General features: G+C 34.9%; 1 protein-coding gene across 3 annotated transcripts; it reads left to right on the top strand.

The window, feature by feature from the left end:
- Positions 1–1,882: 1,882 nt before the first annotated feature.
- LOC136037053 (adenylyltransferase and sulfurtransferase MOCS3-like) lies at positions 1,883–17,239 on the top strand. Of its 3 annotated transcripts, none has more exons than XM_065719486.1 (2): positions 1,883–1,980; positions 15,442–17,239. In XM_065719486.1, the coding sequence occupies exon 2, from the start codon at positions 15,450–15,452 to the stop codon at positions 16,641–16,643; it is 1,194 nt and encodes a 397-aa protein (XP_065575558.1). In that variant the 5' UTR covers positions 1,883–1,980; positions 15,442–15,449; the 3' UTR covers positions 16,644–17,239. The 3 variants fall into 3 exon arrangements, with proteins under 3 accessions (XP_065575558.1, XP_065575556.1, XP_065575557.1); XM_065719484.1 differs by lacking the exon at positions 1,883–1,980 and adding an exon at positions 2,727–2,816; XM_065719485.1 differs by lacking the exon at positions 1,883–1,980 and adding an exon at positions 12,670–12,697.
- Positions 17,240–17,249: the final 10 nt, after the last annotated feature.

The following is a 17,249-nucleotide window of genomic DNA, read 5'->3' as shown; positions in this document are numbered from 1 at the left end:
TCTTGAGCAATGGAATGCCCTTATGATGTTTTCCATCAATCACGGTCTTGGAGATGCAGCTGGGGACTAGAGTTCATGAGATAAAGCTACCAAAATCTTGTCTTACATAGAGGAGCCCTTGACTAGGGTATACTTTCATTTCCTTGCATTTACACTCAACAAGATCAGTTGCTTGAATTTGAAGTTCCAGAGTAGTGACACTCACATTCACAAACTCCTTTCCAGCTGAGAGGCAACCATGAAGTGTTTTGTCAAAACTGGCATCTTAGAGAATGACGATGCTTTTGTCATACCCACGATCTCAAGCTTTTACAAGGGAATCTTCAAGATTTCTCGTGGTCCAAATGCCGAAGTACACTTGCTGATATACAAGGATGTGATACCCTCGAGTGATCTCAAACAGTTTAGGTTGAACTGCCTGAATTTTCTTGTAGAAGTTATCACACAAACGAGGAAAAGAATTGATTATTCCGATCCCACTTTAAAAGCTATGGGTTGTTTAGACCAGTGACGGCTTTGAGCGGAAGAGTTGACACTCTAGAGGGACTGACTGGTCGGTTCAGCAGCTTACTTGGGAAATATGAAGGTGAAGTGGAAAGGTCAAGGAATGTAATATTGACTCAGTGGATCTTGATGAGTGAACACAGGGTCGACATTATCAGAACCATGGGAACTGAAATGTCTCCTTCGATCTTTTGGAAGACGTTATTGTATACGAAAGATGCTAAAGGCCAGCCAAAGTTCGAAGAGCTGTTCTTTTTCATGCTAAATCTGCGTGCTCTTCCGCATTCCAGTGCAGCTGCAGAATGTCAATTTTCAGTTCTATCAAATATAAATACGAAACTCAGGAACAGTCTACTTCTCAACACGATAGACTCCCTGATGCATGCAAAGAATTTGGTCTCTCGTACTTCAGGAGCCGTGCATGAATTGGGAATTCCTTCCAATGTACAAAATAATTTTATGGGCAGGTACAAGGAGAAAAAATAATTGACATATGAGCTTTAGATATAACGAGGGTCGGATATACTTGAATTTCTGGGGGGGGGGGTCTGTGTGTAATTTGTTGCCAAGCTGTCCAGTATTTATGTATCTGATAATTTTTATCTGTGATTTTTAGCATAAATGTGCGATTGATTTTGGGTTAGATTTTACCTCTGCCTCTAGGTCCATTAGAAGTACGATTGTGACCATTAAGACTCGAAGACGGCCTACTAGTATTATTGGTTCAAGCTAAGTTTCAATGAGGGCACAATGAACCCCCAATAAGATAGTTAGAACTATTTTGTCTGGGAACTAAGTTCAGATTACTGAGTCAAAGTGATATACTGTACAAGAGAAGAAAATTAGGCCCAAAGCATGTTAAAACGAAAAGAAGCGTGTTCAGGCGTTATACTTCAATTCCACGAATTTCTTCTTGACTGAATCAAAGTTTTGGGCAATTCATTTGCTCGCAAACTAAAAAGCTTAAACGCACCTACTGTGGTCTTGTATTTTTCTATTTTCGAGGGTCTCAACTAAAGCTTAGCCGATTATGTAAATTCATGACGTCGTACGAGGGGTCTATTTTCAATTTACTGTCGGAGTTGATTGTCCCTAGAACTTTTATTAATGTAAACTTGCCTCGTCGGCTACCCAGGCACAAATTCATAGTGTGTAACATTGATTTAATTGAATTTTCCTATTTCTTTCATGACGTCAGAAAAACGTCACGATCTAAAGATAATAGGACAAAGTTAAGTTTACTGCTTTTTGAGCTGATTTGGAAAAGATGATATATTCAAAACTCTAAATAAAGATTTGACGATTAAATATGATGCTATTTGTAGAGAAAAAATATGGCACATTTTGTGAAACATTATGGAATCTGGGATGACGCAAAAAGCACATATTCGGAAAAATATGGCACTCCTTAAAAAATTTGGCAGCCATGCATGTAGCTGCCCTTTAAAAAAATATTCTTAATATTTTTTAAATAAGGTAAACGTGGATCTGATCAATTTTTTACTTATTTTATAGTTTAAACTGTATACAGACTTTGCTAAAGCTCTACACAAGTCATCTTTGGGTAAAATTCTAGTTCAGTAGCTTCTTGCTATCTCAGAAAGGGGTTAGGATAGGAAAATGAAACTTTCAGGGATGGGTCTACAGGGTAAAGTATATCCTGGGAAGGTATTTTAAAGTACCCACCTCCACTCCTTCTCCCTCTAGAGAGTCCTGAAATCCGCCTACTTGACAGGTCTTGACCTATATGACAGGTACTTGACCTATTGAAATTTTAATAAAAAAAAATTTTACCAGTTACCAGCCAGTTTTAATTGCCAGTTACCAGCTGCCTTTTCTCTGCCTTTAGTTTTGAAAATCCAATTCCCTTTATTTGAGTAGAATTCTGAGTCATATCAATGTATTATTTTGAAATTTAGGAAATGTATTTGCATATCTATCAAACCTTACAAATTGGGATTGAGCAAAGTTGTGAAGCTGAAAATAATTTTGTTGTAGTTCATTCAAGCAGAAGATCTATTTTCAAGGTTTCACTTTCATAACACACATGTTTTTGAAGGTCAGGGCTCTCTAGAGGGAGAAGGAGTTGAGGTATGTAGCCTACTTCAAAATACCTTCCTGGGACATACTTTAGCCTGTAGACCCATCTCTGAAAGTTTTATTTTCCTAACCTAACCCCTTTCCAAGATAGAAAGAAGTCAATCAACTAGAATTTTACCCATTTTTGCCATGTGAGAAAGAATTTCAGCTTGGAGAGGGAGAATTTCCAGGAGGGAGGTAGAGCCTAAATTAGGCCATGTTTCCAAAAATTGGTAAATGTTTAGAATAGGGGCAGGCTCTTGTAAAGAAATCATGTGAAGAAAGCTGAATCATTTTAAGAAAACTGTGACAAAACAAGAACCAGAATAATGAGATTGAGACATGTGGTGGAATTTATGGGAAATACAGGCTACATAGGCTATTTGGACATTAGAGGAGGGGCTGGGGATAAAGTGTAGTGGACATCTTGTGAAAAAATGTTAGCTACAGTTATTCCATGTATTTGAGAGTAAGAATTATTATTATTATTTTAACCTGTTTCCTTCTCATTATGCCCAATTCTAGACCTTCATCCAATGATGTTTCAAAGCCCCCATCTCTTCCTTTTTGTCTGTTTCTAAGGCTTACAAAATTTCCTAAAAGATAGTTCTGTGCTTGTCACAATGTTGGGGAAAAGGTAGGATATCTTTTATATATATTATATGATCAGTATATACAAGATTTCATAACTGACATAGAGACAAAGTAAACATACAACTAAAACCCTATTTTATGCAATTTCTTAACATAATACTCTATTCACTTGTAAGTTCATCATCCCTCCCCTTATGGTCCCATATATAATCCAACAAAAATAAAGATAACAGCAAATTACTTGCTTTATGATATTGCCTTAAATTAGAACTAGGAACAATCTAAGGATTTCTTCTTGTTGAGCTCCAGAATAATGACTTGAGTTGTATACAAAGTTCATTAGTGACCAGGTGCTATTCTGCATTCAGTTGCATCCCAATTGAGTTTACACTCTCTAGAAGACTGCTCAGCATCTAGCCTTCATTTGAAAGTATCAACAGATTCAGCAGTAACTGTTTCATTAGATAGTTTGTTCCAACTGTTGACAATGCATGATGAAAGAATTGAGTGTAGACTCTAAATATTGTTCACTGCTTGACAAGTTTCAAGTAAGAATAGTACCAACAGTAGGCCTATAGAATAATGCTTGGAGACAATTAGCCCTCAATAACTTATAGGCTAAAATGACATCATCTCTATTTCTCATTTAAATGAATGTAGGGAGATTCAGTTGTGATAGTCTTATAGGTTAGGAATGCTCTTGCATGTCAGATATCACTTTTGGCAGTCTCTGCACATCCTCAATAACTTCTATGTCTTTTTAGAAATCGATGTTTGTAAACAAACCCATGTGCATACTTTATTTTGAACCCCCTGGATATTTGCCCCTAATCTTTGAGATAAAGCCATTTCTCCTTATTATTTGTGTTTTTATTTATTCTGTAGTACCCAGAGTAACATTTTAATAGGTTAACCATAGTGTTGTGTCCTATATATTTAGAGTTTGAAGTTTTGTGGTTATATCTTTGAATTCTCAAAGGAATATTAAGCCATGAATTATATAAATATGCTGCATGAGAACTTTTTTTTATGCTCTTTCAAAAGATAACCATCATTTTACTCAGAAATTAAATGGACCCTTGAAGATGATACTTTTTTTTCGTATTTTCTGCAATATAGTCTTATTAAAGTAAATTTAGTAAATTGAGCTTGGCTAAGGTAAGAATGAAAATATAAAAAATAACCCCAAGCTGTTTTGGCAGTATGCTTCTTTTAAATGTCAAAATAGGCACACTGTCCATTATCTGACCCATCATGATCACACAATTTCAGACCCAGCTATTAAAGCCAAGATCCTAAATAACCAGTTTGCATCAGCTTTCACACCAGAAACTGCTATTCAGCTCCTGGCTCCTCCCTTATATACTGTTACTCAACCAATGCCACCTCTAGAGCTAACTGAGGAGTCTCTTTTGAAACAGCTTGCTTTGTTGGATGTAAATAAATATGCAGGGCCAGATGGCCTCCACCCCTGTCTTTTGCATGAGTACAGAACATAAATAGCAAACCCACTCTCAAAGCTCATCAGACTATCTCTTTGATAGCTCAAAGCCTTGTGTGGAGTTGAAAGTTGCATATATTACCCTCATTCACAAAAAGGGAAGGAAAGATTCTGCAGAAAACTACCAGCCTATTAGTATTACCTCTGTTATTGTTAAGCTTCTTGAATGTATTGTCAACAAAGCAGTTATTGAGCATCTTGATCAAATCATCATCTCAACAACTCTCAACATGGTTTCTGAAGCAACAGATCAGTTGATACTAATCTGCTCAAGTCATATGACTATATTACAAAACTACTGGAGTTGGGAATTCCTGTTGACATGATCCTTCTTGATTTTTCAAAAGCATTTGACAAAGTCAGTCATAAGAGACTTGAGCTTAAGCTACAATCTATTGGTTTGGAGAAAAAAATTCTTAAATGGATTTTGGATTTCTTGAGGAATTGTGAACTATTTGATGCAGATGGCAATCCTATTCTCTCCTCCTCTCAGCCTTGCTATCAGTAGGGTTCCAAAGGGTAGTGTTTTTAGCCCCACCATGTTCAATATTTTCATTAACGATGCTCCTCTAGCACTTAAAAGCAAGATGATGCTATATGCTGATGATTCCAAGGTAATTAGTCAGGCTAGCACTCTTGAGGATACTTCCCAACTTCAGAAAGACCTTGATCTGCTCAGCATGTGGGTGAAATCTTGGCTACTCACTTTCAATGTGTCAAAATGCCATGTTTTTCACTTTGGACACAAGAATATCAATACAACTTACTCTCTTTATGGTCAATCCCTTTCTCCAGTGTTGGAAGAATGTGACCTAGAAGAGGAATAACTGTTGACAAGCATCTTAAATTTAGCACTCATGCAAAGAAGGAATCAGCATCAGTTAGCTCATCACTAGGGCTCATAAAAATAACAATTTCCTCCCATTCTCCTAAAATTCTGAGCCTTTTGTACAAAGGACATGTTTGGCCAAGGCTGGAGACAGGTATGGTCATTGTATCCCCCTTTTTCAAAAAAGATGCTAGAATTCTCAAAGACATCCAGAGAAGTGCCACTAAGATGGTGAGTGGACTGCATGAACTCCCTTACCCTACAATGCTATGCAAGCTGAAACTCCCCACTCTGGCTTATAGAAGAAGATGGGGTGATGCCATTCTGGTTCATAAACTTATTAATTCAAAGGCACTTCCTGATCTCCTTCCTCTGGCATCTCAGGACTTCTGTGCAAGGGGACATAATTTGCAGTTATCTAGGCATTACTCCTCAAAGCAGCAACAAACCAATTTTCTGACCAACCATGTTGCCAACTTGTGGAACAAATTACTGCCAAATATCATTGCTTCCCAAACCACAAACAGCTTTAAGGGCGTGATTAAGTGAACTGATGGAACTCGAAAATCCCATGTTAAATTGAAAATTTATATTTAAAAAGTACTCAAGTATTCATTGGCGGAAGATGCCGCTTTTAATATTAGGCCATAGCTTCTTGAAGATGCTACAAAATGTTTGAAAGGATTTTGCTCTATTTCCTCTAATTGCTTAGAAATCTTAGAAAATGTCTAGGTCTTTTTCACAAGTGTACTCGATAAAGGATATTGCTTTTAGAACAAAATCAGTACTATCATGAGCAGAAGACAATAACCTGTAAGATGATTGGAACCATTTTTCGATTTATTTTCCTGTTTTCTAACAGTCCCCTAGAATATTTTCAGCTACCTGAAATTTTTACAAGTCAGTTGCCAGAAAGAATTGTTTCAGATCGCCGATAATACCCCCTAGAGACCAAAATGACAAGCTGGTATAATCAGCTGCTTGTTAATAGAGTATGAAATTTCCATAGATTTTTCAATGCAATGCAGAAACCTAGAAATGAGAAATAGTCAGGAGCCTTCAGTAAAGTTGTGCACACAAAGCCAAAATCATGGGGAAAATTAAATCAAAGCGAGGTATACATCTTAAAAGTGTTACCACACATAGACAGCGCCTTTGTAAAAAGTATTTGGAGCTTGGTAGATGTAAATATCCAAAATACCTAATAATGCAGTACGCCAAAGAACCGGTAACCGGATCGTGACTGGTGGTAGAAACTTGGATTGCGACGAATTGAAGGATTGCCGACGGATTTTTGATCCTGCATTTTTCGTGTGCGATCTAGAGACTAAAGTTTGGAAGCACAGGTGAGGAGGAAACAACCCGTAAAAATCATCGAACCTTAGCAAAATTTACACCACCAGATTCAGGGTATCAGAGAATCCTACTGTAGAAGTTTCAAGTTCCTATCTACAATCAAACAAAAAAAAAAGGTTTTTTAAGTGAAAGTAAGGAGCAACATTAAAACTTAAAACGATCAGAAATTACTCCGTATATGAAAGGGGCTTTTTCTCTTCAACGCCCCGCTCTTTACGCTAAAGTTTTTTACTGTTTTGAAATGTAAAGTTAAGAGAAAGAATCAATAAAACAGTTCAAAATAGGGATGATACCTTTTTATTGACAGTGAATAGATATAAAATTATTGAACTGGATATTTCGAACACATATACAGTGTTCATCATCAGCAGTAAGCAAATGAGACACGCAAATGTTATAAATCAACAAGATTTTCTTCATCAATGCAATAAGAAAAGGATTTTGCCACCTTCAATAAAATTCAATCTACATTTAGGTACTTTTAAAGGAAAAAGGTTCGAACGAGGTTTACAATTCAAGACTTTAAATCATCTTATTAAAGATAAAAGGAGAAAAAAGAGCTTTATTAGCGAAAGATAAACTTTTCCTGGAAAATATTATATAAAAAAAGATGAGTGCAAGTGATTTTGTTTGATTCAACAAACAGCAAGAAATCATTTCAATCATGACTTTCACCTTTCCAGAGAAAGATTACTTAAAAAGTTTTCAAAATTATCTGAAAAAAAAGTTTTACTGCTGATGATGAACACTGTGTATGTGTTCGAAATATCCAGTTAAATAATTTTATATCTATTCACTATCAATAAAAAGGTATCATCCCTATTTTCAACTGTTTTATTTTCGTCATGGAAAGGCAGTGTGGTCTTCGAAGTTATCTACGAAGAGAAAGAGTCAAACTTTAGCGTAAAGAGCGGGGCGTTGAGGAGGAAAAGCCCCTTTCATATACGGAGTAATTTCTGTTCGTTTTAAGTTTTAATGTCGCTCCTTACTTTCATTTAAAAAAACTTGTTTTTTTTGTTTAATTTCTGGACGTCTTTGAATTAATGCATGGTTTGATCTTGGCTCTCCACATATAAATAATTAAAACCAAATTTGCATATTACTTTTTGGGGTTAAATGGCTTTTTCACAGTTTTAATCGGAAGATTTTGAGAAAAAAGGATTGAGGGATGAGGCCTAGTTGCCTATTTTTACGAACGTTGTCGTAAGTAAAAAATATACGTAACTTACGAATTAAATTGCGTAGTGAACTTCAATATTCGTATGTTTTTATTGCGTATATGAGGGGGCTCACCCCTCGTCGATACCTCGCTCTTGATATTAAAGCTTAAATTTAGTCTCAATTCCTTAAGAATGACCCCTCAATCACAAAGGCCGTAGAATAAATAGTTGAAATTACTAAAAATGCTTTAGCGTAAAGAGCGAGGTATTACGAGGAGGTAGACCCCTCATATGTGTAATAATTTCTGTTCGTATTAAGTTTTAATGCTGCTTCTCACTTTCAGTAGAAAAAAACTTTTCATGTTTATTTTTTCATTGTTTTTTTTTAATAATGCTAGAAAGTCCTGTTCCCCCTCCATTGAAAATATCTTCCCCCATGAGAAGTTCCTCCGTGGAAAAATCCTCCCCCCTCAAATATCCCCCCCAACCAAAAAAATCCCCCTGAAAACGTCTGTACACTTCTTAGTAACCATTACTATATGTACACACAGGTCAAAGATTGTAACTTGCAGCCCCTCCCACGGGGACTACGGGGGAGTAAGTCGTCCCCAAATACATAGTTATTGGGTTTTTCGATTATGGTGAATAAAATGGCTATCTCAGAATTTTGATCCGGTGACTTTGGGGAAAAATGACCGTGGAAGGGGGCCTAGGTGCCCTCCAATTTTTGATCACTTAAAAAGGGCACTAGAACCTATCATTTCCGTTAGAATGAGCCCTTTTGCGACATTATAGGACCACTGAGTCGATACGATCACCCCTGGGAAAAAACAAATAAACACGCATCCGTGATTTGTCTTCTGGCAAAAAATGCGAAATTCCACATTTTTATAGATTGGGGCTTGAAACTTCTACAAAAAGATTCTCTGATACGCTGAATCTGATGGTGTGCTTTTCGTTAAGATCGTATGACTTTTAGGGGGTCTCTTCCCTATTTTCTAACATGAAGCAAATTTTTTCAGGCTCGTAACTTTTGATGGGTAAGACTAATCTTGATAAAACTTATATATTTAAAATCAGGATTAAAATGCCATTCTTTTGATATAACTATTGGTATCAAAATTCCATTTTTTTAGAGTTTTGGTTACTATTGAGCCTGATCGCTCCTTACTACAGTTCGTTACCACGAACTGTTTAAAAATGTGGAATTTTGTATTTTTGTCAGAAGGCAGATCACGGATGCGTGTTTATTTGTTTGTTATTTTTTTTTTTTTTCCAGGGGTGATCGTATCGACCCAGTGGTCCTAGAATGTTGCGAGAGGGTTCATTCTAACGGAAATGAAAAGTTCTAGTGCCCTTTTTAAGTGACCAAAAAAATCGGAGGGCACCTAGGCCCCCATCGCACGCTAATTATTTTCCCAGGTTACCGAATCAAAATTCTGAGATAGCCATTTTATTCAGCGTAGTCGAAAATCCTTACAACTATGCCTTTTGGGATGACCTACTCCCCCACAGTCCCCGTAGGAGGGGCTACAAGTTACTAACACTGACCAGTGCTTACATATAGTAAGGGTTATTGGGAAGTGTACAGACGTTTTCTGGGGCGTTTTCATTTGGTTGGGGGCAGGGGTTGAGAAGAGGGGGATATGTAGGGGGAACTTTTCATGGAGGAATTTGCCATGGGGGAAGAAAATTTCCATGAAGGGAGCGCAGGATTTTCTAGCATTATTTAAAAAAAAACAATGAAAAAATAAATATGACAAAGTTTTTCAACTGAAAGGAACAGAATATTCCTGTTATTATTTTCCTGTAAATATTAATTCTGTAAATATTCCATAATAATTTCTGTTAAAAGAAACAGAAATTATTACGCATATGAGGGGCTCACTTCCTCCTAATACCTCGCTCTTTACTATAAAGTATTTTTAGAAATTTCTACTATTTATTCTACGGCTTTTGTTATTCAGGGGTCATTCTTAAGAAATTGGGACAAAATTTAAGCTTTAGCGTGAAGAGTGAGGTACTGACGAGGGGTTGAATCCCCTCATATATGTAATAAAAATATGAGAATACAGAAATTCGTTACGTAAGCTAATTTGTAAGTTGCGTATATCTTTAACTAATAAAATTTATTTTTACTAATAAAAACATTCATAAAAAATTAAAAGTTCCAGTTGCCTTTTTAAGTAACCAAAAAATCGGAGGTCAACTAGACCTCCATCCCCGCTTCTTTTTTTCCTCAAAATCATTCGATCAAAACTATGAGGAAACCATTTAGCCAAAACAAAAATAAATAGGCAAATTTCGTTTTAATTATTCATCTGCGGAGAGCATAAATCAAAACATGCATTGATTCAAAAACGTTCAGAAATTAAATTAAATAAAAACAAGTGTTTTTTAACTTAAAGTAAGGAGTGATATTAAAACATAAAACGAACAGAAATTACTTCAAAAATGAAAGGGGCTGCTTCCTCATCAACGCCCCGCTCTTCACGCTAAAGTCCGACTCTTCTATTTTTAAAACAGTAAAAAACTTTAGCGTAAAGAGCGGGGCGTACACGAGGAAGCAGTCCCTTTCATATACGAAGTAATTTCTGTTCGTTTTAAGTTTTAATGTCACTCCTTACTTTCAGTTATTTTTTTTTCAATTTAATTCGTAAGAAAACTTTGGTTTTCCGAGAATCCTCGAAGAAAGCTTTCAACTAGTTTGGTGTTTAGTTTCGAATTAATCAACTGAGGTATTTTAATTAGCCTATCCCTAGGAAAAAAAAGTAGAAAAAACAATAAATTTTTAAATGCACTCTGTGCATGCCGTCACAGTTTCATATACATGTGCATTTTGTATTTGAGAATGATAGTGCTCTTTTGCTCATTTTCTCTTCTCCCTTGGTCGGTAACCAAGCTTTGCAAGACCCAGCCAAATATATTACTGTCTCGCCAAAGGAAGCTGTCAATGAATACCTCTCACAAGACTTGATAATTGGTGCTAATTGAAGTTTTGACAATCGACGGTCTCTAGAGAATTAAAAGACAGAAGGCTAACCTTACTTCAATTTTGAAGCTCGATGTTTTCAAGTTCACTTAATCATGGCCTTAAGAGCCACCTTGACAACAAATGATCAACAAAAGAATGGAAGTGTAATTAGGAAGCGCTCAAATCAGCAACATCAAACCACTAGTCAAGCGTACATATTCAAGTATATGTATTATCAACTCTGGAGTTTCTACCAGGAAAAATCCTTAGATTGCTCCAAGGTGCAATTTAATGTAATGATAGGCTAATAAACACCAAAAGAAATAGCTCCTGAAGCAAACTTGACAGATTACAACCTCCAATTAGCTAAATTGCTGGGGAAATCCTGTGTGAAGCTACATAACTTAATATGGAAATAGAGCACTTGGTCACACCAAAACAGTGATTTGTGTATTGTTTAATTTTTCGCCTCTAGGAAAATGTTTCATCACTCTATTTATTGATATAAGGAATGTTTTTTTTTAAATCAGATTCCTATATTTGCTTTGTTTATTAGCCTATATATTTTTTAAAATAATTTCAAATAATGTTTTAAAAAATTGCTCACTCAATCTCACAGAAATATATTGCAGATAAAGAAGATAACCTATCTAATATACCTTATTAGCTATAACATAGTACTACATTGAATTAATGGATAAATACATTGTTAGGGCTACATATTGGACCATAAGGAGGGGGACGGGGTACATTTGCGAGGGAATTAATTAGTAAATTTAGAAAGAGTACACAAAGAAATTGTGTAATGACCCTATGAAAGTTATGGAATTTTGTATATATTGACCAAGGTCGAGGACATAAATCAGATAAAGAAAAAAGCGATAAATTCATACTGTTATTTTCTCTGGCATTAGTTTAGTAGTTTGCCACTTTTAAAGGAAAGTATACATGAAATGAAATGAACAACTATAACATTTTATATACTAATAAAAGGAAATTAATATCATGGAATCCCTTGTTTTATGCTTTTTTATAAACATCATATCATGTATATAATTTTCTAAACCCTAGAAATAACAAAATGTAGATATAATGGCTTGGCAATGCCTTCTTGGGCACATTTTTGTCCTAGGGTACAATCTAGTGATCTTTCATAAGCAATTTTATAATTTTTTTTTATTGTTATTGATTGCAATTTTACTAAAATACTATTAGAAATAAATTTAAATGCAGAATAACAATGAAGGAAAACATAAAATTCTAATTATTATAATCATACTGAATATTATAAAGCAATAATTTCATTGCTTTAGTATTTTGTCTTAGTTTTCATTTTTATAAATTTCAATGGCTATACCTGGGACTGTAAGGTTTGTTATGGTTAAATCAAACCTGATATTTTTACTTTATGTTTTCTTTAGAAGTGATCAACCACTAAACTGATATGTTTAGTGGTATGATATGTTTGTTATGGTTAAATCAAACCTGATATTTTTACTTTATGTTTTCTTTAGAAGTGATCAACCACTAAACTGATATGTTTAGTGGTATGATATGTTTGTTATGGTTAAATCAAACCTGATATTTTTACTTTATGTTTTCTTTAGAAGTGATCAACCACTAAACTGATATGGTACCAATTGTTCTGTAAATTTGGAAGGAATTTGATCACTTATGTAGGAACAAGATGGATGTGCTATGTAATGCCTTTTTTTTATCCTCTTTCTAGGTATAACATACATTTCATTTGCAAATTTAATTTAATGCCCTTAAACAGAAAATGACACCTTATTCTAAGAATTGCACTGGAAAAAACTTAAATAGAGTGGTTTTCACAAGTAAAAAATTCAGCCAATCTACATCATGAGCTTATAAACATTGAAGAAACATAATATTTAGGACTATGTATAGGACCACCTGGATAAAATGCATTGTCTTTATAATGCCATATAATGAAATAGATCATAAAATAAAGAATGGAGGAGAATCTGAGATAAGTAGAGAAAACATTAAAATATGAATCACAGAGGTGTGAAGCAGTGGCCATGGATAAAATTACTAAAGGCATAAGAGATGTAGCCAGATGGTATCATAGGAAAATATTGTGCTGGCACATTAAAAAGTGAGAGGGATCAGTTAATCTGGACTTGTCCCAGTGAAAGATAGGAACCAGACCATGATTAGTCATAAGGAAAGAGTTATAGAGAGATAGGTAGAAGTTTTTGAGAATGTGCTAAACTGTGTTAAATACAGAAAATGCTATGTGTTGTTTTGACAATCTGTGTATACATAATGTGTGTTAATTCTGTTGAACACTTCCCTCAACATTCTCTGAAAGGTTCACTTGATTTCCCTTTGTCTTTTGGAAATTAAATTGGAAACTTGCACATCTCTCTCAATAGTATATACTATATATAAGCACCGAACGAATTGCCTAACTTACAGCCCTTAACCTGAGGACTCTAGGGAGGTTAACATCCCTAAAGATACTACTACTGGGCCTTTCAATACTGCTGAACAAAATAGTTCTCTTAAAACTTTGATTGGATTTGTTTTGGGGAATAATAGGCTTTTAGGAGACGGACTGGCTGCCGTCCATTCACCTTTGACTCATAAAAAGGGACTAGATCTTCCAACTTCCAATCAAATGAGCCCAATCCAATTTGAAATTTATACGATTATCTGTTCTACCAAAACTTTATACTGCCAGAGCATATCTTACAACCCTTGCCCCTAGACTCTATTTAGATAACTTCAAAGGCCACACTGCCTTTCCATGACAAAAGTATAACAGTTCAAAATAGGGATGAAACCTTTTAATCAACAGTGAACAGATATAAAATTTTTAACTGCATATTTTGAACACATATACAGTGTTCAAAATATCCAGTTAAAAATTTTATATCTGTTCACTGTCAATTAAAAAGTTTTATCCCTGTGAACTGTTATACTTTGGACTCTATTATAGACATCATTACATCTTCTTTGGATTATCGTGAGCGAAATGGCTATCTCACAATTTTGAATTGGATGTGGTTGGGGAAAAGAGGGTTTCAGCGAGGGGTGGGGGGCTTTTCAATGTTTCTATGACAAATCCTTCTATACAAGGTGCCTTGATTTAAAACCAAAAAGGGAGGGATAGCTGTCATCTTTGAACCTTAAAAAGAGCCTTAGAAATTCCAATTACCAGTCCGAGAGCCCCCTCCAAAGTTTATACAACCACCCTTTGCATAGAAACCTTATGTGCCTCCAGAGCATAACTTACAACCCTTGCTCTGAGGGCTGTGAGGCGGGAGTGTTGTCATCCTCAAGTATATAATTTTCGGGCCGTTTAATCATCCTGAAGAAAATGGCTACCTCAAAATTTTCATTTTATGTGTTGCCCTCCAATCACTTTTGATTATTAAAAAGGGTACTAGCATTCTCAATTTCCAATCGATTGAACTTTCTACAACAACTCCTTCTGTGCAAAGTGCCCTGCTCTAAAACAAACAAAAATAAAATAATACATTGTGCCCACATTGCTCTTTACTTAAGCAGCCTATTGTACACCTTATGAAAGACAAAGCAAAACACTACATAGTTTTCTATTCACATTAAGCTTGAACTTAAACACTTTGAGACTGGAAAATCAGATTTGAATAGAGATATTTGTATCAAGCAATACCAATTAATTACCTTCTGCATTATAAAATTAGTTTTCAAAATATTTCTTTTCTAAAAAGATTTGAATGGAAAAATAAGTAGCAAAGTCAAAACCTGAAATAAGGTCATGTAATAAGTCAAAGTTAGACCTGAAAAAACTAGTGAAACAACAGAATAAATGAAACAAACAAAATTAGAATTAATATTAGATTCCTTAATTCATATTTTAGTGCTTTCTCTGCTTTCCTAATATTCTTTGTATTGTTCTATGATCTATCACTCAAATACTTTTTGTGAAAGCTCCTCCTTTTCTCTACTAAACTTGAACATTTTCACTAATATTCCTAGCTGTGTTGCTAGCTTTCCTCCCTATAACACCATTGGCTACATCACTAGCTATTTTCCTCAGAATATTCCATTCATCATCTACAATTTCAAGATTAGAATCTCAAGTTTAATTTTCAACTGTTCCTGGAAAGTTTATCTAACTTTCACTTCTGGAATAACCCTCTAGGTGTATAGAATGAAACCTTCCTCTTTCTTTGCTAATGAATATTTTTAATGTCTTTAACAGTGATATAGTAGCGCTTGTTTTCAATTTTATCACCTCTTGGTTTTGCAAATATAATAGGCTACTAATTTACCTTGCTACCTTATAGAGACATCAAAGTTTCATACCGTGCATTATTTGCTAATTTCATTTTTATTTATTTCATTTATTTATTTCAGTTTTTATTTTATTTTTTGTGCATGTCTAACCATTATCTTTAAATTGGTGATCCTAATCTATTAATTATAGGTAAGAAAATGGAAAGTGAGACAATTGGAAGACAGGCCCTTGAGAGATATAGTAGACAAATTATCTTGCCTGGAGTTGGGGTGGAGAAACAGTTACTTTTGGCTAAGTCATCAGTATTAGTAGTTGGGTGTGGTGGCTTAGGCTGCCCTGCTGCTCTTTACCTTGCTGCTGGGGGTGTTGGTACAATCGGCTTAGTTGATCATGACACTGTTGAAACTAGCAATCTTCATCGACAAATACTTCATAAAGAAAGGACGGTTGGCATGCCCAAAGCAGAATCTGCTTCAGAATCACTATCAGCCCTGAATAGCAGCATTGAAGTAAAGACCCACAATATATTGTTTGATAGTAATTCAGCTTTACAAATCATTTCTGATTATGATATTATTTTGGATTGCACAGATAATGCTGCTACTAGATACTTACTTAATGATGCTTGTGTTATTTTGAAGAAACCTCTTGTAAGTGGTAGCGCTTTGAGGTTTGATGGCCAACTAACAGTTTATAATTGGAAGAATGGACCTTGTTACAGGTGCTTATATCCTAGTCCTGTCCCCGCCACCTTAGTGACTAACTGCGCAGAAGGTGGGGTTTTGGGACCAATTGTTGGAACAATTGGTTCACTACAAGCCCTTGAAGCTATGAAAATAGTGATGGGAATGGAACCTGCTTATGGTGATAAAATGCTTTTATTTGATGGAGAGCTTGGTAATTTTAGGTCTATAAAGCTACGACCAAAGCAGTTAAACTGTGACGTGTGTGGAGAAAATCCTAAAATTAGTGAATTGATTGACTACATTGCTTTTTGTGGGTCTGGTCCTTCAGATAAAGAAGAGAAATTGGCACTTTTACCATTAAATAAAAGGCTTTCATCTACTGAATATAAGCAATTATTAGATCAGTCACATGACCATTTACTTATTGATGTTCGTCCGGAGAATCAGCTATCGTTTGGTAAATTACCAGCTAAAAACTATTTAAACATTCCTTTTGAGAAACTAGAGAAAAGCTTTGACTTGATTAATGAGAAAAGTAAAGAGGTAGTTTTATTTGTTTGCAGAAGGGGAAATGACTCTCAGAGATCTGTTGCTGCGTTTGAAAAGTATCTTGCAACACTGGGTAAAAGTTTACAAGTTAAAGATATAATAGGAGGCATGCACTCCTGGTCGCTGGAAGTAGACCCTTCATTCCCAATTTACTGATATGTTTCCACAGCTTTAGGTTTTATTTTCAATTCAATTATTTTGTTTTCATATGAGTTTTCATTTATAATAATTTCCTGAGCAGATATCTTATTTAATTTATGAAATCCAAATTAATGACTAATTTGTAGCAAAATCTTAAAACCCATCAAATGAAAATTTGTACTTCAAAAATTAATGTTTGCTTTTATTTCTACATTCATTTATTATTCTAATTTTTATTGGTGTAAATTGACCTTTAATAAACTATTTCCTTTTTTATTATTATTTAGAATTAATAACAGAGCATCTAAATTTGGTGCAACTGAAGGATTTATGAAAATGGTGATCACTCGGAAATTTGGTAGATTAACATGTGTCTTTTATGGTAAGGATGCTAGTATAGCTGATTTATTTTGTACCCTTAGGTGTGATAATTTCATCTTTGAAATTATTGTAGAATAACGGCTTATAAGTGATTTGTAATATAATGTTGAAGTCATATGACTTATTGTGGCTACATAGTCTATACGGCGCATGGGCCAGTTACAATTTTGTATTTTTGTTTATTTTTTATTGAATATCCCTCTCTGAGCAAAAAAAAAAAAAAAATCAAATTAACCCATC

This window comes from Artemia franciscana, chromosome 16 (assembly GCF_032884065.1).
Source record: "Artemia franciscana chromosome 16, ASM3288406v1, whole genome shotgun sequence".
Lineage (NCBI taxonomy): Eukaryota > Metazoa > Arthropoda > Branchiopoda > Anostraca > Artemiidae > Artemia > Artemia franciscana.
This window is presented reverse-complemented; position numbering and strand designations above follow the sequence as displayed.